Source organism: Macaca nemestrina, chromosome 2 (assembly GCF_043159975.1).
Source record: "Macaca nemestrina isolate mMacNem1 chromosome 2, mMacNem.hap1, whole genome shotgun sequence".
Taxonomy (NCBI): domain Eukaryota; kingdom Metazoa; phylum Chordata; class Mammalia; order Primates; family Cercopithecidae; genus Macaca; species Macaca nemestrina.
Window position 1 is genome coordinate 83,748,123 of NC_092126.1, and position 24,076 is coordinate 83,772,198.

Sequence of the window (24,076 nt, forward strand, 5' to 3'; positions counted from 1 at the left end):
AATCCAAGTACGAACTTACCAAATTTCTCAAAGACTTCAGCAAGGTGGCTAACACATAGAGTTTTAGCAATATTTTAATATCATGATTAAAATTCATTTCATTATTTAATTCCTGATACTTGCATGCTCAATGCTTAAAAGGAGTTGAAAACATCTGTCAGAAGAATTAAGCAATTCTGAGTCAAGACAAAAACTAAAAGGGCCAGCATGTTTTGCAGAAATGTTCTGGATTAGTGATTTTGCCTCTAGAACAATTTTATTTACTTTTAAAAAGGCAATTTAATGCAATTTGTTTCAAAATGTCATATTTTAGCATATTTACAGCTGTCAAAAACTGGGTCATCAACAGCAAAATAACCAGTATGGATTTTTCAGCTATGATAATTAGATTTGCCTCTTAGAATTGCTTGTATGTAATGATGTTAATCAGTGGATGACATTCCCTTTAGACTGGCCAGCCCTGCCTCTCCAGTCCCTGCTGAATTGGACAATAATTTGTGGCCTGAAATGGCTTCTTTTCTACATAGAGTGAGTGTGATCTGATATTCAATGCTAGTAGCTGAGCCAAAGAAATAGAGGTGATTGGAGTGTGAAGTTGGAAAGATTAGCATCTCATTCTATCAAGGTTGTAGCAGACCAGGGCACAAATACCTTGTGTTTACTAGGTGGAGGAATTGGGGAAGCAACAGGGGATAACAGGTTCTTTCATGGGATCCACTCCAATAAGAAAAAAAAAAAAAAAAGAGCTTTCCCCTCACCTTAAAAAAAAAAGAGAAAGAAAAATAAAGACTACAATTACTAAAGAAAATATAGGTAGGTATAAATATTACATGTAGATATATTAAAAGAAAACTGCAAAGAGACTGACAGAAAGTATGTGGCAAAGATGTAGACCACAGAAAAATGGATCAAGTAAAAGAAGCCATGGAGGGAATAAAGTAGAAAATCATAACGGGGATATATTTTGGAACTTTCTCTGCATGATTATCTGAGTCCTGATTCTTTTGCTGGGATGGTAATGCACGCTGGCTTGTACATTTCTCCTTGCTTGTTGGTGGTAGTGTTGGTAATGAAATACATGTTTTCTGTTGTTAATTTTGATTCCTAAATGTCATTGCCCATGATTTCAGTCTTTCAGTTTTAGAGGGGAAGGCACTTATCAATGGTCTGGTTGTCGATATTGTTTGCCCTTGAGATGAAAAGAACCAACAAAGAGTCACCAAAGGACAGTCAATCCATTGGCAATGGATAAAGTGTATGCAGTCCAAAAATGCTACATATTCTAAGTGATGTGTCCATAGAGAGAGAGAATTATAGAACTATTCTCCAACAAAAACCCAAGTCCCCAAAGTCAGTTTATCTTGCCACAGACCCATATACAATCTTACATTTAACTCATATTTTTTGTCCTTTTATTTTGGAAACCTAGTCCCTTCCTTGTCTACATTTTAAAAGTAGTTCTCTTACATCAGTCTGGGTATGTCGCTGACAGCCACTGTCCCATCATGGGTCTCACTCTCTCCATCTTCCTCCTCTTCCTCACTACTTTCTGACTCCTCACTGGAGGAGGAGTAATCAGTCACCTTCTTCATTGGCCGGTTTGTTTCTTCAATCCGGAGTTCTCTTAGTTCTTTGGCTAATGCCGTCAGATCCTATGAAAGAAAAAATTTGTTCAGCATATGAATGGTAGATTTGACCAAAGCTACATCTCTCAGCAAGTCAGTGCTCCAGCTTAAGCAACGAGAAAAAAAAGCTCTATATAGAACTGTGACAAACATAGTTACTGCATGGAACTAAGAAAATGATGTTTGTAGCGTGTAGAAGCTAGAAAAGAAAGATGAAATCAATTTAAACTTTGTTCAAAACCAATAGCTAGACTGAGACTGTTCAGTTCTGAATATATATGTGTACATATGTGTATGTGCATTGTATGTATACACATATATACAAACATTGGGTTCTCATTTTATTTTGGAAAGGTGAAGCTGGTCACCCCCAGAGTTAATGGGAAAATACATGGGATTAGAAATTGTACCCCGGTATTCTGGGACTCCTGCCCAAGCCACAGTGATAGCTTTTCCCCTCTTGTGATTGCTACTGTACCAAAATCTAGCATCAGTCATAGAACAGAGCAATTCCCAAGGTTCCAGCTACTACAATGACTCATTTGGTGTGTCATCATTCCCTGGAGAATAGAGGTACCACATCAAATCATGGCCCATCCTAAAGCCTAGCGCCACTGAAATTTACAGCCACAGAACTGAATTAATCAAGAGGAACAACAACAACAACAAAAAGAGTTCTCTTCCAAAATGATAGGTGTTTCATTTTCTTTTGTTTTAAATTCCAGTCATCTGGCAGAAATCCTGGTGAAGAACACTAAAATGAATGTGCAAATACCAAAAGGAAGAGATAATTTTGAGTTTTCCATGAGTATGATGAAACCTTTAGCCTTATGGATGTGATGATGTGGTATTTAATCACCAGGCATACTGCAGGCAGTGTGCTGAATATCCGACTACCTTTTACTTTACATGCTTTCAGAGCAATGCAGAGGGAAGCAGTTCTGCAAAAGCATGGCCGCTCTAATTTGCATGGGTTAAACTGCCCATGGCACACAGCATGCAAATGAGGAAAAAGCAATTTGACATCAGTCTTACCATTTCTCCCTATATTAGTGACCCATGTGGGAATCAGAGCATTCAGTGAGAGACAGGGGATTAGGGAGAAAGAAACTCATTGAAAAATACTAAATCCCACAGTTTTCTATGGCCATATTCTCTCTTTATTTCAATCCAAAAATGTACACATCCAATTCACCTGATTGTAGGATTAGAGCAACCTGGGTGATGACATTTGATAATCTATCCTAACTGGTTAAAAGAAAAGCTGTGATAAATGTGTATAGTTAAATTATAATTTTATTTTGAGAATACAACAAGACATCATGTTTCTCTACTGCCACCTGTATGTCAGGCATTACTATTTTGGTTCACACTAGGAAAGGAAACGCTTTAGGTGTTTTACATGGTCTAGAAATTTAGGCAATTCATAGTGTTAACTGAAGGGTCATTTCTTTCTAATTTCATAGAAATCAAAGGGAAAGCAAAGTGACTTTTAAATTTGTCTTGACGACACCTGATTTGAAACCCTTAAAAAATGGAAGCTTCTAAAAATTCAACCCTTGCATTACATACAAAAACACACTTGGGTAGGGCTTTTGCACACAGGCACACTTGCACATGCCTCAATCTCAGTGAATGTATTTGCCCCATCTGTGAAAGTGAAAATAGAATGGTATTTAAAAGGCCCAACTGTGTTTAAATATAATGTATATTATAAAAAGAAGAGGAAAACCATAACATAGGTATAATTTCATGCAAATTTATTTCTGGTTTCTTTGGCAATTAGTCAAAATAAGAAAAGCTAATATCTGAATTTCAACTTTTACTTCTTATTTCCTCCTGGCAATTGTCAATGCTTATCTTTATCAAATGAAGAAGCAAGTGAAGGGTATGCTATTCTTGAGTACTTTGGGAAAATAAAGTCTAGATATTTGTTAAGGCTATGAAAGAAAACCAGTGAAATAATGAAAAATTAGATAAATTTATTTTGTATTCTGATATCTATATATTAGGACCGTGTTAAGTCTCATCAAAGAATATAGCTAGCATTTAAAATGTTACTTGTTATTAAGAATTACATTTTATACAATTTAAAGAGAGAATATGGTTTAAAAGAGTTTATTTCCATTGTCAATAATTCTGAGTAAAATATAATACTGTTGGCTATGGTTTATTTTAATTAATGATACATTTTCCCCAGCGCTTTATTTTCCTTATCGCTGACATTTCAAAACGAGACAAAAGAAATTCTAAAAAATCAAAATTATTTTAGAAATATTTAGTCCACAGGCTACTGATTTAAAAAAACTTTCGCTTGTTAAAATGACCTACATTTTTCGAAACATTGTATTTAGAAACACTTTAAAGTTCTGAACTGCTTAATAATTTTGCTTTTAATTATAATTTTTTGCTTCTGTGTTATTAAAAAGCTCTCTGCCCTGAAACATTAGAAATAACTGAAAATTTCCTTTAATTGTTAACAGTTTGGAGGCGAGACATATACGAGAATCCCTTTGAAAAGGTAAAAATAATGAGTAATTCAAAAGTAATACCTGTAGTCAAAGAAAATTAATCTTCCATTACTGAGAACCTATGTGTTCAGCTGAAGTTTTGTTTCTTATCCATCCAGTATTGAAAAATTTATAATAGCAAAGTTATAGGAAATAAACACAATCTAATATTAACACCATTGGGTTCAATTCCATTTTCATATATTTTATTCTTAGACAATACAAATTTCCCCATATAACGAGCTTTCATGGTAATTTATTACTTGGCTGTCTCAAGCCTGGAGCTAAAAAGTATTTTAAAAACAAAATAAAAGTGCTATTTAGCATGAAAATGTTTGAGAATATATAGCTAAAAAAGAAATATGGCAAAATGGTAAGAATTTTTGACTACAGAGTAAATGTGAAGATAGCTAAGAGGCTTATTTAACAGTTTTTAGAATCAACTAGATATAATTTTTCATTCAACAAAGGTTGTTTAACGATTATGCACACGTTGACTAGAAAGGCGCTCTTTTAGGTCCCTTTTTAGAAACAACATAGTTTAGTCAAATATTAGTTCAATTTTTGAACTATTTTGTTTAAATTTTTTTAGCTGGTTTTTTTTGTCTTTGTATTAAACTATTTTCTTTTTAGGAACTCTAAAGATATGACATTGGGCAAGCCACTTAGTTTCAATATCCTCATCTGAGGGAAAAGGGGGTTGAACCCTTAGTTATTGTTCAAATTCCATCCAATCTAAATTGATGTGCTCTGAAATGTTTGATTCCCACATATTAATTAAAAAAAAGTGGTAAAAACAGTGTTTTCTTATGCATATAATCTTTGTGAGACATATTTAATTGTGCCAACAAAAAAGGAACATTTATTTTCAGACTATATTAAATAATTAGACTATGCTGCAAAAATCTCATATTCCATTAGAAAGAAATGTCAAATTAATGTACACTCCCACAAATTAATTTTTACAAAAAGTTAAATCACTAGCAATAACAAGCAACAATATTTCAAAAATGATTTTTAGGTTTTTCATTTCAATCCCAGTTATCTAAATTGTAAAAACAGTCAGTGCGAGGAAAGCCCTACCAAAACCTATGAATGGAGAAGGGAGAAAGGTGTGGTTCAAAGTTTCTCAATTATGGCACTGTTGACATTTTGGGCCAGATAATTCTTTATTGTAGGGAGCTCTCTGTGCACCATAGGATGTTTGGCAGCGCCCCTCTGCTCTATCCACAAGACACCGGTACCACTGCCTCCCACTCTGAAGCTGTGACAACCAAAACCGGCTCCAGATTTTGCCAAATGTCTCCTAAGGGAAGAGGAGTGGAGGAATCAGCCCTGGTTGAGAGCCACTGGGTTAGGTAGAACCGCTTTATTGTAGTGGTTTGGATCAGTGATACTCAAGAGATTGGGATAGGGCTTTTCTAACCATACATAGCTCCAGAGATTTTAGTAAGCAGGTCACACCCCCTCAATTATTTGTAATTACTTATACTTCCATTGCCCCCTTTCATCTCTGTCCAGTGCAATGCAGTACACCAAAAATTAGTAGAGCAATTTTTCAAAGCCTAAAATATTCTCGGTTAACCAGATGAAATCTGTGAGAGCCTTTTCCTTAATGAAAGCCCCTCCAAGCCAATTTCTGAACTCATGTATTTCCTCTTGAGTTGTGCATATGCACAACTGTTTTATTGAGAACTGTAGCGCCAGAACTTCATTGTCTTTCTTCACCTGTTCTGGGAGAAAAACTGACAAAAGTTGTGATAATCCCTGTCCTTCTCGCTATTATGAGAGAGAGGGGCGAGCAAGGCCATGGCACAGAGCAATTAAAAACACACTCCCCTCTTCCCTTTCTGTAAATGCCATCCACACACTGCAAACATGCAGAGTCTCATTCTTTTATAAGCAACAATCCTTCAACTATGATTATAACTGTCTCAGTCACTCTGGGTGGTGAGGTGGCCATAAGTCTGAAAAAGTGAAGCTCTTTGGTGAAGACCAGATGCATGGAAACATGCTTCTCCCACCTGCCAAAATAACTCCATGCCTCTGGCCCAAACCTTAATCAAACCCTTGGCTTTCCGCAGCATGTTACACATCATAAAATGCTTTCACAAACATTACCTTAAATGATCCTAAACAATCTTGTAAGTGGGATGGGGAGGTGTTTTTATTCTCATTTTACAGATGAGGAAACTCTGGCCCAGAGAGGTTATGAGACTAGTTTCAGCCAGTAATTTACTGGGGGAGCCAAGATTTGAATGCAGCTTGCTGACCTCAAAGCCAGTGCTTTTTCCACGTAATTTTCACAAAAGTAGTGCTCAGCAGAACGACAGCTTTAAAGCCATGATGTTAGTCTTTAGATTCCATGCATTTAGGACTCTCTGCAAGGCCTGGATCTTAAAAAAACAAATTCTACTCTGCTGTATTCATGCAGGTCTGACAAATAGCAGTAAAGCAGTCATCCTTCTTAGCAAGCTACCTACGACTGACAAAGCCATATATTTTTCTAATGGAAAACGTCTCCACAGATAAGGAAATAAAGTCACTTAACTTTCCAGGATTCATTAACTAAAGCTGATGTTGCTGCTGATGCTGTTGTTAATGTCCCACAAAATTAATCTAACAATACCTACTTACTCCTTGTTCACAAATCACACACACTAAATTTGGAGTGCCCTAGAATGATATCTCTTTTCTTGTTAGTAAAACTGCTGAGAGCCATTCCCTAGCAAGGCTGGCTAGTACAGGTTTGCTATTGGAAGATAATGGAAGGAGAAACTGCCATTAATAAAGCATGAATACTTGTCATTAGCCAGACTGGAACATTGGAAAAGTGACATTTTAGCTTAGAAGGAAGGTCTCTGAAGCTATATGGGTAGGTCTGAGGGTCTTAAAACTGGCTTCCATTTGAAGGGGCTCTCCTCCCAGCAGATTGCTGCAAACCTCCTCCCAGCAGATTGCTCCCACTGGCCACCTTTCTGAATGTCAACATTAGGAAACAAGTTTAATATTTACATTTTGTGAAAGCATGACCAAGAAAAAGTAATACTAACCTCATCTATAGCTTTTTTATAGCTCTGAAATGAGAGGAACCCAATCCAGAAGAATCCACAGAAGGAGGAAAAGCCAGCAGAAAGGCAGCAGATTAGAACAAAATTGGAATTGTTAGTACGCAACTGATAAATACAAAAGGGCGAAGAGAATGTCAACCCAGGATGATGCAAATCCCTTCATTATTACTCTCAGTATACGTCCTTACTTTAAGGTGTTAAAAAAGAATAAACCAAAAAGCTTCACGTTCATTTCACAGAAAAGATTCTCAAGAGATTTAAATAGAAAAAGTAGATAGTAATTCAACCCAAATTAATTTTCAACTTTCAAATTTCAGCCTCCATACTCCTCTTTAAGACTACTTGGGGGTTTATCATGTTACAGCAGTGAAGCTGAATATTAAGTTGTTAGGACACCTGTTGGACACTGCTTAATAAGTTTGGTCCAGAAAAATATTGTCCTGGAGGTATGAAAAATAGCAGAAAAACTGTAATATTAATTCATGTGGAAAATAATATGGGGAAAGGGTAGAAGAGATTAGAGAAATTCACAGAAAGTACCCAAGCCTCTTTAACTTCTTCTTTCTTTTTTGCCAAAATTGCTGAGTAGAAATTATGGAATGATAGAAGTTATTTCTCCTCCTGTTGTATAGTTAAAGGACTGCTAATGATCAGCAAATAGCCAAAGGCAGAGGAGGCAATCCAAGATCTCTTCAGTTCTTTCCTAATCAAGGATGACTTTCTGCTGGATGTTTCTAGCATCTGTTCTTACTAATCTTGACAATTTTTGTTCGTATCATGAGTGTATCCCCAACTACTTAATCCTGTGGGTTCTCTGGTAAATTAAGAGTTCAAAACTCTTGGAGAGAAATGCACTCACAGCTGGTCGACTGGGCCGGGTAATGTCCCTGGATTCTTCTGGTTTCACCTTGGCAGGCTCATGGGGGAGTACAGGTGATCCTTCTGACTTACTGTTGGCTAGAGGGAAAAACAGAGGACCAAGAAAGAGATGGCCATCAAAAAGTGCTGGCTCAGGTTCTGAATGAATCATCTGTGATGTGTCATCACATTGAGATTACTCAGTGGACACGTCATTCGCTTGGGCAAATCCTCAAGCACATCCATGAAAAATATAATGTTCAGGCAAACACATTTAGGTTTGTCACCTGGAAATCACTAGTAACAATTAAAAAAAAAAAAACTATAGCAAGTACCATCACCACTAGAGCACTTCTTATGTGTCAGGCATAGTGCTAAATGCTTTCTATGTCAATTATCTCATTTAATCCTCACTCCAACCCAATGATGTGGCACTATTTTCCTATTTTACAGAACACAGATTTACAAAGATGACACGACTGTCCTGAAGTCACACTGAAATTATACACAGAGCTGGAGTTCTGATTTCTGAAAGTCCTATTCTCAGTCACTATGCTAAATGAGCCTCTAAGGTTCTATGCTTGTTTTCTTCTTTTATCATCTGTCCAATCAGGATAGGTTATTTTGTTGAAATTTTGTGTGGAAAAAAAAAAGAAACTTATTTTATTTGGTGGGACGGTTTTTAATTAGGGATGGGAGTGGTCTCAGCCATTTAAAAATAAAAGAATGAGGTGAGGGCAGGAAGGAGGTTGTTACAGGAGAAGGGCCCTAGACTGGAGGTACAGAGCAAGGCGGACCCCGACAGCTGCAGAGTGAATAGCCTCTCTGCGGTCTAGGAGCTTACAGATAGAGAAGATGTAATTTAGGGTAAGAGAGGTTGTTTTTATTTTTTAAAAAGTAGTCTTTCTTGGGCAGGGACATACTGGGGATACAAGAGTGCTTTTAATTCCAGAAGAATAAAGGGCTGAAGGAAATAAAAAGTAAGCCTGAACTAGATCACAGAATTAAAATGGTATGTGTTTAAGTTTGGTTTACTTAAACATTTGCTCTAAGAATATGAAGTTGTCTATAAATAGAAAAAAGGTAAGAGAATGGCTGTTTTCTTTCTTTCCTTTATGTTTTTTAGAGATGGGGCTCTGTCACCCAGCCTGGAGTACAGTGGGGCCATCATAGCTCACTGCAGACTTGAACTCCTGAGCTTAAGCAATTCTTCCACCTCGGCCTTCCACGTACCTAGGACTACAGGCATAAGCCACTACACCTGGTAGTTTTCTAAATTAAGGAAATTTATATTTGGATCAAGGCAACAAAGACATACAGTAAGTACCTCTGAGATGTGCCACTGATCAGAAGAATGCATATAGAGGCAGCTCTTGACCAGTCCATATCCCAATTCAGAGATATGAACATCAATCACATGTTAGATACCAAGCTTTTTAAAATGGAAATACAGTGATTTATTTAAAACCCTGAAAGGGTATTAGGAGATAAACTAAGAGTATTAGGAGGTGGTATGTAATAAAGAGTCTAAGAAAGAAAGAAGAAATGAAGGTTCTCATCAGGCTTTCATCAGACAGAGAAACTTGTAAGTACGTTAATGTTTGTCAAATTGCAATTAAAGTACTGGTCCTTCACTTGGAAGCAAAATTATCTTCTGAAGAAGTTGATTCAAAAAGAGTGAATTTTAGCTAGCTAGAAACAATGTATTCTTATGTATCATCACCTGGACAATAATAATGTTTTTCATAGGCTTCCCCATTAATGGAAATTAAACAATGATGAATAATTTGAATTAAATATTTAGAGAGACTAATTTTCACCTAATAGGAATAACCAGAGGAGTCTTTTTTTTTTTTTTTTTTTAAGATGGAGTTTCATTCTTGTTGCCCAGGCTGGAGTGCAATGGCGTGATCTTGGTTCACCGCAACCTCCGCCTCCTGGGTTCAAGCGATTCTCCTGCCTCAGCCTCCCAAGTAGCTGAGATTACAGGCATGTGCCACCACGCCCGGCTAAGTTTTTGTATTTTTAGTATCGATGGGGTTTCTCCATATTGGTCAGGCTGGTCTTGGAACTCCCGACCTTAGGTGATCTGCCTGCCTCGGCTTCCCAATGTGCTGGGATTACAGGCGTGAGCCACTGCGCCCAGCCTAAATATGTTTTTTAAGTAAAAGATTTTATTCCTTCCTTCAAGTGTATTCTACATTAGTCTTCATTGAATTTCATTTTGAGAAATACATGGTATTCTGAACTGTGCTTATGAACTATGTTCAGAATACTAAACAGGACAATTGGTGCAATGGGTACAGGACATTTGCGGGTACTCGAAACTCTGAAAACTGGCAATCAAACAGAAACAGGAATTCAGGTGACTGGTAAGTGACTGTATTTTCAAGTAAGTCTGATATTTGGTGATCTCCCTGGAAAACACTGGTATCTGACATAAGAAAGGATTTTGTCCATACTGATGGCACACACACAATTAGGGACAGTGGCCCACTCCCCTGAGGAGACTGAGGTTGAGAGCAGTTGAGGGGCTCTTCAGGATCACACAGTGGTGGCCATGTCTGGACTAGAGTCAGGAAGTAACTAACCTTTCTTTCCCCGTCCACAGCTTTCCTCCCAGGCAGTATTGCCAGGTAAAGGTAAGAGAAAGTTTTACCTCGAACTCTGGTGCGTTCACTGGATCCAGCTTGTGATCCAGGCTGGGAGCCTCCTTGGGAGCTGGGCTGGGAGCTGGGTGTGCTGGAGCTGGAGGAACTGCCACTGCTGGTCCTCTGCAAAGGACTCTCCAAGATGGGCTCAGTTCTCCGGAGATCAGGGTTGCTGTGTGAGTGGCAGAGCACACTGGTTACACAGACCTTGCCAGTTTTGCAGATCACATATCTGATAAGGTTTAATACCCAAAATATATAAGGAACTCAAACAGCTCAATAGCAAGAAAACGAATAACCCAATTAAAAATGGGGAAAGGACCTGAGTAGACATTTTTTAAAACGAGACATGCACATAGTCAATAGGAATATGAAAAAAATGCTCAACATCACTAATCATCAGGGAAATGCAAATTAAAACCACAATGAGCTGAAACTAGGCCGCATAAAACTTAGAAACTAGGCCTCATTAAAAAAGAACTTAAAAAAATTAACACCACGTGGCTCTGGATAGGGTCCCACCCTGCCTCGATAGGGTCCCACCCTGATAGGGTCCCACCCTGCCAATTCCGGGAAACAACCTCATGGGGTCCCACCCTGCCAATTCCGGGGGCCCCACCCTGCCTCGAAGTTCCCGGAATCAACAACTCCAGGAAAAAAACCTCATAAGGTCCTGCTCTAACCAATTAGAACAAGACACCTTGCTCAGGCCATAGACAGACCCAATTACCACTCGCCTAAAGCTTTGTTTGAATTTCGCGCCCTAAGCTGTGTTTGAACTTGTGTTTGCCTATATAAACAGCCTGTAACAAGCAGTCGGGGTCCCAGGGCCAACTTAGAGCTTGGGACCCTAGCGCGCTAGTAATAAGTAACTCTCTGCTGTGAATCTCGTGTCGGTGATCCTTTGCGGCGACCCCTGCCCAGGAGGGAATCGACAGTTCGGTTCCAACAAGCCAGGCACAGTGGCCCTCACCTATAACTCCAGTACTTTGGGAGGCTGAGGTGGGAGGATCACTTGAGGCCAGGAGTTCAAGACCAGCCCAGGCAACATAGTGAGATCCCATCTCTACAAGAAATTAGCTGGGCATAGTGGCATGTGCCTGTCATCCCACTTAAATGAGAGGCTGAGGTGGGAGGCTCACTTGACCCCAGGAGATCAAGGCTGCAGTGAGCCATGATCATGCTACTGCACTCCAGCCTGGGCAACAGAGTGAGACTATGTCTCAAAAAATAAAAACATAAAAAAATTTAAAAACCTCACCAAACCACAATGAGCTATCACCTCATACCAATTAGAATGGCTATTCTAAAGACAAAAGATAATTAGTGTTGGTGAGGATGCAGAGAAGAGGGAACCCCTGTACCCTGTTGGTGAGAATGTAAAATAGTACAGCCAGTATGGAAAACAGTATGAAGGTTCTACAAAAGACTAAAAATAGAATTATCATAGGATCCAGCGATTCCACTTCTGGGTATATATCCAAAGGAAATGAAATCAGTATATTGAAGAGGTAGCTGTACTCCCGTGCTCAGTGCAGCACTATTCACAGTAGCCACAATATGGAATCAACCTAAGTGTCCACTAATGAATGAATGGATAAAGAAAATGTGATATATCTGTCTCTCAAAAAGACGAATACTACATGATCTCACTTATATGGGGAATCTACAAACACCCAACTCATAGAAACAGAGCGTAGAATGATAGTTGCCAGGGGCTCTAGGAAGGAGAGAGAATGGGAAGATGTTGGTCAAAGGTTACAGTTTCAGTTGGACAGCATGCGTAACTTTTGGAAATCTGTACACCATGTTGACTACAGATAATAATGACGTTTACCTGAAAACTGCAAAGAGAGTAGACCTTAAATGTTATCACAAAAAATGATAACTATATGAGGTGATGGATATATTGATTAACTTGATTTTAGTAATCATTTCACAGTGTATACATATATCAAAACATCATGATGTACACTGTGTAGATATACTTTTTATTTGTCAATTATACCTCGGTAAATCTAGGGGGGACAAGGTCTTGCCGTTGGTAGACACAAGCATAGTCCAGTCCCCAGTGCAAGGAAATAAAAAGAGCACTTATAAGACCTTGAGAGGAAGGGCTCAACAGAAGATGATAGTCATGCCTTTCTCTGTAGATTTCCTGATCAGCTACTGGATGTGGACAGGATGAACTCTTGTTCATCACATTGAAAGTACTAGCTCTGGATGATGAATCTTCAAAGAAGGCTTTCTTGTAAACATTTTTTTCTGTGCTCATTGTAAAAAAACTTGAAAAATATTAAAAGGGAAAAAATAAGGAATTAACACATATAATCTCTGCATCAGGAAATACTCAACTATATTTTACTATTGTACTATTTACTCACTGATGCATGGAATCTACAAACATCAAACTCATAGAAACAAAGAATAGAATGAGAGTTGCTGGGTGTTTTTTTCTTTTGTATCTATAGAAGCATACTGCATATTCAGTTTTTTTTTCTTTTTTATATATGGAAGCACAGTGTATATTGTTTTGCATCTTGCTTTTTTCCCTTAACTGCATAGTGAGCATATTCTTATGCTGTGTAATAGCTTCATTAATTGTCTATTATATAGATGAGTTACCCTTGACCATTTCTCGACTGTTAAATATTAAGGTGCTTCCAATACATTGCTGTGACACATAACAGTGAGACAATAATCTCCCTGCATACATATAGCCAATCGCATTTCTATTTCCTGAGGTTAGAATTCTTTGGTGAAAAGGCGTAAGTTTAGGGTGTATGCTTGTGTGTGTGCATATGTGTGTATGAGTATATAAAGGTATGACAAGTTTTCACTGAAGTAAATGTGATGGTCCATTTCACTCTATACAAGGTTTTATGCTAAATTGTATCTCATTATTTAAGTACAGTTTTAAAAAGTTACTGAGGTAGAAGGATTTTTATTCATATTTATTTGCCATTTGTAATTTCTCTTCTGTGAATTGCTTAATTACGTCCTTTGTTCATGTAGCTTGTGGAGTCTTTGTATTTTTTTATTATCTTCTTGCAGGAAGTCTTTATATACTTAGGCTATTACCGAAGGGAAGACAGTTTTTTGATATTTATTATAAAATGCTAATTTGGCCAGGCACGGTGGCTCACGCCTGTAATCCCAGCACTTTGGGAGGCTGAGGCAGGCAGATCACGAGATCAGGAGATCGAGACCATCCTGGCTAACATGGTGAAACCCCGTCTCTACTAAAAATACAAAAAAATTAGTCGGGCGTGGTGGCAGGCGCCTGTAGTCCCAGCTGCTCGGGAGGCTGAGGCAGGAGGATGGCGTGAACCTGGGAGGTGGAGCTTGCAGTGAGCCGAGATCATGCCACTGCAGCCTGGGAGACAGAGGAAGACTCTGTCTCAAAAAAAAAAAAAAAAAAAAAAGGCTAATTCAAGACCAAATTTGTTGGTAGGCTACTACCCCCATTTAAAAAATATATTACCATATTTGTCTTCATATCTTTACTGCCACCAAAAAAGCAGTATTCATTCACTCAGTTACTCTATACTAGGCACTGGGTCAGGCATTTGAGATATGATAACGAACAAGACACAGCTTATGCCCTCTGTGAGCTTAGCTGGATACACACAGCCCATTTCAACATGCTTTGCCTGTGGTGAGCACAGAGCCATATGGAAGCATGAGACAGGACCACCTAGGCCAATTTTGGCCATGAGGAAAGCTGTATCGAAAGAGGGGACATCTAAGCAGTGGTAGTGGGAGGCAGCTGCTGAGGATTTTATGATTTTCTTTAAAAACAAAAAGCAGCATTCTCAAGGCTTCTATAAATCTCTTCCTTTAAAGTTTATAACTCATAGGCTTTTTTATTTTTCTGTTAGATTTACACAATGCTGGGCATGGATAATTTAGGGAGACCTGAAACTCAGAGCTCAAATCTGTTGCCATCCAGATGCTAAGAAGAGAAACATCTGATGTCAGCTTCCTCTCTGTTTCTAACATCTTCAGTTCCCCAAACAGAATTTGTTAACGGTTACCATACAGCTATGATTTTAATGCTGTGAGATATTACATTAAAATGTAATTTTATGCTTTCACTTTGCCCAGTTTAAGAGTACCAAGTATGTATCAGGTACTCTGTACTGTGTTGGATGTTAGACATTTCTCCCATACATTTGGATATGACCCCTTCCTTTGAGACACTATTAGTTTAGTCTACCAATAACTCAGTCACAATGGCAACTTTATAAGCAGCAATTAAACCAAATTAATTTCTTTCTAAAAACTCAAGAATCTTGCTTTGTGGTAATGTATCTGTCAAAAACATTTGATTGAGTAGAAATAGATAGTGACTGTGGGAAAATGCAGCAGAAAACATGTAAAAATAAATATGTTCTCATGATTCATTAATTTGATCATATAAATGTAGACCCTAACAATATTATCTTTGAAACTCTTGTGGTAAAGGGGTTGCTAAGTCAACTTAACTGTAAAATCAGTTGCAGAGTGATCACTTGTAAACTTAAGAAAAACTTCCAAAATTCTTGATATTTTAATGGCACTCCTTTGTGAAGTAACTATTTTTATGACAATTGTTTATATCTAATTGACTAAAATAGATTCAGCTCCATACTGGAAATATTCTTCATTTAGAAAATGTCTAAAATGATAAATGTGTAATACCTCTGAAATAATCTACATTTCAAATTTTTCATTTGTTAAAATAAAGAAACAATCTCATCTCTTTTAATTCCCAAATAGCGAATTCTTCCACACTACCCTCTTTTATTAAACAATAGTGGTCAAAAATTATTATGCGTAATTAAATCCAAAAATATTTGCTCTAAAAAATGTACTGCTCACCAACTATATTACAGATTTAAGAATGATGAGCATGTTAAGGTTTCTTGGAGTTGCTCTCATTTTGTGGAACGGCAGTGTTCTTTGTATTACAAAAAGATAAAAAAAATCTCTTGAGAGGAGGGTAGCTGGTGATAAATGCTCTGAGTTTTCTTCCCTGGTAGTTGTGGTGTGGTAGCAGAATAGAGCTACTTGTTCTAATGTAGCACTCCTTTGATTATTTAGCCAAAACCTTTGTGTTAAGCACCACTTTTGTGAAACTTACTGGACCGGGATGAGGGATGGAGGAGAAGCATGGGCCACAGGGCATATAGTCAAGTTACAACATAATCATGGAGATGAGATTCATGCAGAGGAGACAATAGGGAGCATGGCAAAACTGTATGTTGTGTGTGAAAGTGACTAAGTACTGTTGGCATTTGGGGAACAATTAGTGCAGACTGGAATGGTCGACGGCAGTATTATGAAGGAGAAAGAACTTGACCGGGGTTGGAGCAGGAAGGCTGGGGAACAGTCAGAGCAGATACAAGACTGGGTTGTTTTTCCTGATGCATGTGGGTGCAGAGAGGACACCGGTCAAATCAAGTGCCAAATCTGTGTTAGGAAACACTGGGAGAGTGGAGTGATCAGAGGAAAAGGGCAAGTTGTAAAACAATGGCCTTTAAAGCCTAGAGGAGAATGTGTACCTCCCACGGTACACATGAACGACTGACCAGGAGAGAGGCAGGCAGACCAGTTTAGGAGGCTGCTGCCAAGTCAGATGATGAGGCCTGGGCAGGGATGTCCCGTGTAAAAAGGAGCATGGGCATTAGCAGCAGCAGCTGGGATAAGCCTACGTCCCCAGTGGGCTCAGAGTCTCTTCCTGTGTGAAGCTAATTGGATCCCATGGGCATTAAATCCCTGACCAGAGTCTCATTAGTACAAGTTCTCCTCACCAGAGCTAACCAGTGTGGGTGCTGATCTTAATCGGTTGCTATTTTTGCTGCTGGAGACTGAAAGAAGTATTTAGTCTCTATGTTACCACACATAGAAATAGGGAAAACTTTACAATGCCTTTTCTACCTTTTCCTTTGGTAAAACATGAGTAGTTTGAGAAAATGTCATGCTGTTCACATTTTTCTCTCCTTTATTATGTATTAAATGATCTGGCCTTGGGGCTGTGAGGTCTGAGATAAATGCTCTTAAGAGGATCAATTTCAGAAGAATCCCATGAAATAAGAGATATCCCTTGTTCACATCTGAACTGAGCCTATTCAGATCCGAATGTGTAAAAACCTGAAAACATCCAAATGGATTTCTTTAAATGCTAACTTTTAGTTCAGCATTTGCCATCCTGCAGATAATGCTGCTAGGTCTATAAAACTCACAGTAAAGTGAAAATGTGGCAATTATTCCATTCAGTTGAATCATAAAAAGTCAAAACAGAAAATTGGGATTACAAAGTAATTTTGTGGCCCAAATACTTGGGCCAAGTCTTTAATTAACTGGCTGACTGCCAAATTTCACTTTATTTTGTTCTTTGATGACACAGCCAATGAGAAGAAATGAGCCATAAGAAAATAAGTTTGGGATGGGACACAGAATTAGTTTTTGAAATTAATCATTTAGTCATTGGGTTGGACTGGGTATTTCTGTCTTATTTGAATCTTTTCATATTCAGAATGTAACTGATGAAATTTTAATTTGCTTTAAAAATAATACATATACAATGTGAAGTATGAAAGTGGCTGATTTTTAAAAATAGTATTTTAAAATGGTCAAATCAAATTTTGATTTGAACTTAACTGATCACCTTCACAGCATAAGGCATTTGTGAGTTTACATAGCAGGTGAGAATTGCCTATTGATATTGCAGTCTGAGCAATTCCCAGCTACATATGCATGAGAAGGAAGGACAAGGAACAGTTGCATGGGGTCAGGGTGACTGTGTTATCTCCCAGACTTTAGCCATCTAGGAAGGGAACTATCAGAAGCATGTGATGACACTAGTTCTAGCTCCAGAAGGGAAGTGTTTGCAATATAAATGGGTCTCATGGGACAACAACTTTGAAAAGGTAGTAAATATTGCAACATAAGGGTAAATACCAATAAGATCAAGAGGAGGTGTTAACAGACTCACTAAAGCACATGGTGAGAAAGGTGGGAACAAAATGGTGCTGTGTCAGTCAACAAATCAGGGGCTCTTTTGCCTTGGGAAAATGAGACAGCAAAGCAAGCTGCACCCAAGCTGTGCCAAACAAATTAGCACAGAATGGTGCTCAAGAATGTAGACTTTGGTGCAAGGCTATCAGAGCTCAAATCTTGGCTCTACCACTTACTACTTTTGTCACCTTGGACACATGTTAATTTCAATTTCTCCTTCTGTAAAATGATGGTGATTATAGTCAACACCTCATAGAGTTGTTATACATTTAAATTAGTAAATACATATATATGAGACGTATGTGTATGTGTGCTCCAGAGATGTTCATTAAATACAGAAATAAATTATAAATTGCCCTGAATCAGGCAGAAGGCAGGGAACTGCAGGCATTGCCAACTAACACTTTTTTGACCAACTGATGCCTGCACAGCTGTACCTGCTCAATAATGTATATAGTTAAAAAATATGTTCTCTGGTGGGGTGCGGTGGCTCACGCCTGTAATCCCAGCACTTTGGGAGGCCGAAGGCCAGCAGATCACAGAGTCAGGAGATCGAGATCATCCTGGCTAACATGGTGAAACCCCATCTCTACTAAAAAAAAAAAAATTAGCTGGGCGTGGTGGCGGGTGCCTGTAGTCCCAGCTACTTGGGAGGCTGAGGCAGAAGAATCGCCTGAACCTGGGAAGTGGAGGTTGCAGTGAGCCGAGATCACGCCACTGCACTCCAGCCTGGGTAACAGAGTGAGACTCCGTATCAAAAAAATAAAATAAAATAAAATAAAATAAAATAAAAATTCTCCATAGGGCTCTTTGGATTTGGTATGGTGCCTACCAACAGTGGAAGAGTGACATAATAGGGAGTTATTTTGGGGAGAAGGAATGATATTCAAAATAGTAAAAGCTTTATTTTTGTCCTCAAGTTACAGGTACACCCTTGCATACTGATGATTTTAATTCAAGAGTCTTCTCTTCAGGGTACTAAGTAGTTTACTGATTTAAACATATTGTGTCCCAAATTATCAAAAAACATCACACATTCTGCAGTTACTATAAAACATCTTGCACCTAGTAACTTGAGTTCATTACTACTAAGTGCAGGAAGCAAAAACTGAGCTTCTTAACCATTAGGCTCTGCCTTGTTTTTCTTTGTTTTAAAAATTGATTTAGCACAACAGTGGTTTATTTCTCAGTCACATCATAATATACACAGGTAGAACTGGTCTCCTTTGATGGTTCTCTAAGATCTCCTTTGATGGTTCTCTAAGTGGTGACTTGGGGGTCCAGGTTCCTTTTGGGTTGAGACATGTTACCTTAAACATATGGTCCCTAAGTTTGCCACAGAAGAGAGAGGTCTGCCTCTTTTAGTTAATTCACATATTTACTTCAAAGCAAAATAAGAAAGTGACGCAAGAAATACAATTTTGCCCCTACTGGTACCCGCAGTCCCAAAGAGCAGCAGGTATATTATGACCCCTTGGCCCTAGAGTCAGGCAGTTTTGGTTTGAGTCACTGGATCCCAGGGCCACATGCAGCTTCAGTATGTATTTGCTGAATTTAGCAAATGAATTAAAAAATGATAGTAACAAAACATCCTGAATGTGTCCTTTATTAGCTGTGTAATTTTTACTGGAATCCATTTTAACTTTGCTAATTTTCTAGTCACCCTTGGGAATCACTTCAAAGAAAAGACTAGGAGGAAAAACAGAATATTGACCAAGTACAGGAAAGTGTAGAAGCACTGTAAAGGACAGGTTATTTAAAAGCAACACCTGTTAAAGAGACTATATGGTTGGGTGGTCATCTGACAAATGGCACGAAAAGAACTATAAGGACTTCATTAGGACCAGCAGACAGTAGGAGAGGTCTGTGTCACAGTAATGGCCCCTGGCAAATCACATCTCCCAGTGTCCCTGCCCCGGTGGAGTTCCTTTCCATACTGACTCAGGGCTTAGCCAAGTGACTTGTGATGGCTAATGGGTTATCAGCAAAGATGATGCAAGCAAAGGCTTCAAAAGTATTTGTGCATTGGAACTTTCTCTCTTGAAATGCTCTTCTGAGGTCACAAAAGGGTAAAGAAGCCCAGAATGAAAGACCACGTGGAGCAAGAGGTGCAGCGGACCCATCCGCTCAGTGCCACTGCAAGAGTGAGCCCAGGTGAGAGCAGCATAACTCCTTAGGCAACCCACAGCATCGTGAGAAATATTAAACTGTTATTTTTTCAGGTCACTCAACTTGTGATTATATTGTGCAGCAAAGGTGAACTAAAGATATGGCTCTCACAGTAAATAAACCAAATCGTAAAGCTTTTAAACATGCAATCCAATCTAGAGCCGCAAATCTGATTTACATCTTAAATGTTGGTCACATGGAGATACATGATAGCATAAAAAGGGGTGTTCTATAGGACTGTCCTACATGCAAAGAAGAGGTTTCTTCACCCCCGACCCCCAATCTCTGACTTTCATTGTAGGTGAGTAACTATGACCTCTTAGCTCACTTCATCCCTTCCTCTCTAAGTAGAAAAATGTTAGCTGTCTCTCACAAAGTCAGCATTCTTTGGATAAAGTATAATATGCAAGTGGCTCCAAGAGGAAAGGCTCATTATTTTGTAAGCCACTGACCATCAAATACCAATTACCTTAGGCCTTAATGTCATTAAAATAGCACTTCAGAGGGAATGAAAACGGCTTTTTATTTGACTATACAATGGTAATTTTCTCTCTTTTTGGTTGACAGAAGCAAAAATACTTAAAGTTGAAATAATACTTGATCTAAAGAAACTAAAATTCTAAGCAACTGATCCAATGAACAGAGCCCCAGGGGCAGGGTTCAAAGGAAGCAGCAGCACTGATAATTGGGGATTTATCACTGCTTGAAGAGGGGCACTGATAAAGTTCAGGCTGGCAATCCAGCACTAAACGTGCCTTTGGCTGCCTGGTCACAGTGGCTCTAGTCTTCCTCAGTGCTGCTTAGCTGCTTAGCAACACGAGCTCAGTGTGAATCTGACAAGTCACTGGAAAACAATGGCTCATTCAGAGCCTCTTGCAATTGGTAATTCCACACAGAATGGGCTAGCATCTTTGCCCTAAAGGGATTCGTGTTCTTAGTATAGTTTCATGTTATTGCTGGGCTGACACCTTCCCTAAGGCTTTTCACTTGAAGAGGAAAATTAAAGCTTTATGATTTAAAGCATTCCATATTTTAAAGTATGTGCATGTAATCATAAGCTTCATTTCCAGTCATTCTCTCTTACTAGCAAAGGAGGGTCCTTTTATTATGAACACAATGAAGAAGAAAACAGCCTGCCCAATCACATCCTTTTTATAGCCTCAGCAGAGGCCATTTGCTATTTCAGTTGATCCTAAAAAGTGATGTATTCATCATGAAAATTCTGAGGGAAGCTTGATGAACTATAAGAGCAAACAGCATCTGTTACCACAAAAAATCTGTTCAGACACTGTAAAGATACTATTTACTTTCCAGCTTCTTGAGACCTCTACACCAACCAGTGGAAGTGGATGCAACTTCCTGACTATAGGAATGTGCATTATTGATAGGAAATTCTCGAAGGAGAACACAGCAAGAGTGGAAGCATAACTGTATCTCAGTGACATTCGTAATGCCAAAGAGGCAACTTCCTCATAAGAGCTAGTTCTTCTATAGCTGCCAAGCTAGAGAAGCTCTGAAGATGGTCACTATTTCCGTGGTAATTGCTTTGTAATGTCTCAGTGGTTTCCAGGGCATGGTTCTTGAACTGATGCTAAAAATCACCTCGAAAGAGGCCATAACAGGTCATTTTGTTCTGTTGACTCTATAAAGTGGTCTCTGAAGTAATGGTTTAGGGCACTGCAACCAGATTGATATTTGTAATTTTACTCTCAGATTTTAAAAACTGTCAGCTAAGGTACATCTGATTGGTTTCTGGGTTGCCCCATTAATTCATGAGCCCCCCACTGAATACTGATTTCTCTGAAAAGCTACTGAAGAAATAAAAGGCATGTGTTCTGGACCATCAACATTTATAGTGCACATGGAAAGTCAACATGCCTCTGAAGTGAAAAAAGAACACAGACATTTCTAGGAAAGCAATAATGACAATGGTGGGTAGGAGTTTTTTCTTTTACCTTAACCACCTTCCTTCCTTACCTTGCTCTGATGGGTTGAGATCCTAGTCTGGGTCCCAGAGCACTACCATTCCCAGGAGAATTCTTTCTGGCTAATGCTGGGGATATAGAAGTTGTTCTTTGAGGCACCTGGAAGAAACCGGAATTCAGAAATAGTTTCCATAAAGTAGCTTCCATAGCCTATTGTCAGAAAATCCTTCTTTCCAATGATTTGCCACAAGCCACAGAAACTATCTGAAACAGTAAAGAACTATCTTTCATTCATTCCTCAAAGAAATATTAAACTCCCTAAACAAAATCAAACAAAGGTCTACTGGCAAAAAACAATGAGCAAATTTGGGAACCATTAAAGAGGGTCATCCTCAATCTTAAAAACAAATTTAAAGATAGGTAAAACTAACAATTTTGATACACTGAGCTAAAAATAACTGACCTCTCTTGGTTGGGCAAAAGTGGTAAATACCAGGAATCTCTTTAGGGTATCATTAACTCGTTGGAAGTTGCATCAGCTAAGAGCCACCCAGATGAAGCAAGTTCCATTTTTAGCTTACATCACAATAAACAGATAAGGAAATAATGAAATCTGGTGAGAAACTAGAATATCAGGATAGAGCTTAGGACGTAAGTCATATGTTGGTGAGCTCAGAGAACCTACCACAATAGATCCTGAATGTTTCTACTTTCTACTTGATTTGCAATTACGTACTAAAACCAAAAACCAAAAGCACTGTGTTTTGGTCAATGAGTGAACATAATAGAACATAATACAAAGCAGAATTAATACTGAAAATACTGGAAGGATCTTCAAAAAGGCTGTGTAAATACCAGTAAGACTGGAGGAAAATGTATTATCTGGAAGCAACCTAAGGTAGAATTGAAGTATGTCCCAATTTATAAAACAGACATTTAAAAAATGAAATTAAATATTTTAAGTCTACTAAAGGAGTTCATTATTTAAAAGAATCATATGAATCCTAGTATAGAAAATTACTTTCAGTGTAAAGTGTCATCCTTTGTTTTGAAAATTTAATTTTTATTCATTTTAACATCAAGATGAGTCAGTGCAGTAAAGCAGAATGACCAAATCAATGCTACCACTTGTTCAAATTAAATATTACTATTCCTATTACTATTTTTTCTTTTCCTTACCGTAAATATAAATAGTTGTAGAGACAAAAGAGCCTAACATATTCTTAAACCTAAGTTTTGAATTCATCTAAAATTTTCTTTCAGCTTCATGCCTGTGTGCCTGCATATTTTTAAAGAGTGGAACCAATAAATTCAGTTTTCCACTTTTCCATCTATTGTATCTGCTCCTTTGCCCACCTTATTTTTTTATACTGACTTTTGCTCCCTATTTACCTTTTTTTTTTTTTTCTGATGACATTTCTGCTACCACAAAGAATCTCAAAAAATTATCAGCTATTTTTATCTTCAAAATAATGGGACTCTTGTTATAATATCCTTTTAAGAGGAAGATGAAAAAATGTATTTGTAAATCATTCAGTAGAAGTTTCTTTTTCTTCTGGAATTAACAGTGGCATTTTCTGCAAATTGTGGAACATTCTACTTGTCACAGCCTCTATGCTAAGCTCAGGAAAAGGGGGATTCCTGAATCAGGAAAAATCTGATGCAAAAAATGTCTCTATTATTTTGAAATACTTCCAGGTTGTTTGTAGCTAGATGCAGACAGCCACATTCTAGAACATTTCTTGGAATGAGTAATGACTTGGTAGAGGAAAACAAAGAACCCAGACTTGGGGCTGTTCTGTCCAGTGGAATGGCTGGTCATTTTACCCTAAAGTTTTTCCTCAGTAGTTAATTAAAGATGGAAATAAATTACGACTTGGCCTAGAAAGAGCTTTCCTTAAAATGGGGCAAACTAAAATATCCTAAGAACAATACTATCTTCTGAACCCCTGAAATCTGGCTTCACTTTTGTGTTGTTAAAAATAGGAATACATGAATTTTCTACTTTTTATCTGGAAGTTTTCAATTGTCTTGATGTAGATTCAGTCATCAATGAAATATCCATTACTTCATTTGTTAATATGGACAGCAAAATAACAGTTTGGAATACTTGGGGTTGAGAGTTCTAACTTTGGATGTAGGATCTGTGCTTCAATCTACCTCACTTCAGTTTTCTTGTGGGGGAAATAAAGGTCAGACATGGTAAATGACAATCCAAGTCATAGCCAGGGAATGAAGAGGGACCAAAACAAACATGAGAAGGGA

At 38.2% G+C, this 24,076-nt stretch overlaps 1 protein-coding gene and 1 long non-coding RNA gene across 13 annotated transcripts in view; one reads left to right on the forward strand and one right to left on the reverse strand.

Annotated features, from left to right (window-relative positions):
- Positions 1–24,076, forward strand: part of LOC105465723 (uncharacterized) — a 124,494-nt gene that overhangs the window by 90,937 nt on the left and 9,481 nt on the right. Inside the window, exons 7-9 of one of the 5 annotated variants that reach the window (XR_011619893.1) lie at positions 4,109–4,146; positions 9,191–9,383; positions 10,676–10,813. This is a non-coding gene — a long non-coding RNA (uncharacterized lncRNA). Of the gene's footprint in view, positions 1–4,108; positions 4,147–7,199; positions 7,537–9,190; positions 9,384–10,335; positions 10,814–24,076 lie in introns of those variants that run through there. The other 4 variants (XR_011619894.1, XR_011619890.1, XR_011619892.1 and 1 more) reach the window with 4 other exon arrangements.
- The window catches only part of LOC105465735 (TRAF2 and NCK interacting kinase), a 410,880-nt gene that overhangs the window by 41,965 nt on the left and 344,839 nt on the right, over positions 1–24,076 (reverse strand). For 6 of the 8 annotated variants that reach the window (XM_071091238.1, XM_011714334.3, XM_071091239.1 and 3 more), the window contains 5 exons: positions 21,864–21,970; positions 10,724–10,887; positions 8,066–8,163; positions 7,189–7,212; positions 1,468–1,652 (listed from right to left, as the gene is read on the reverse strand). In XM_071091238.1, the coding sequence (XP_070947339.1) occupies positions 1,468–1,652; positions 7,189–7,212; positions 8,066–8,163; positions 10,724–10,887; positions 21,864–21,970 (578 nt within the window). The remainder of the gene's footprint in view (positions 1–1,467; positions 1,653–7,188; positions 7,213–8,065; positions 8,164–10,723; positions 10,888–21,863; positions 21,971–24,076) is intronic. The other 2 variants (XM_011714344.3, XM_011714324.3) reach the window with 1 other exon arrangement.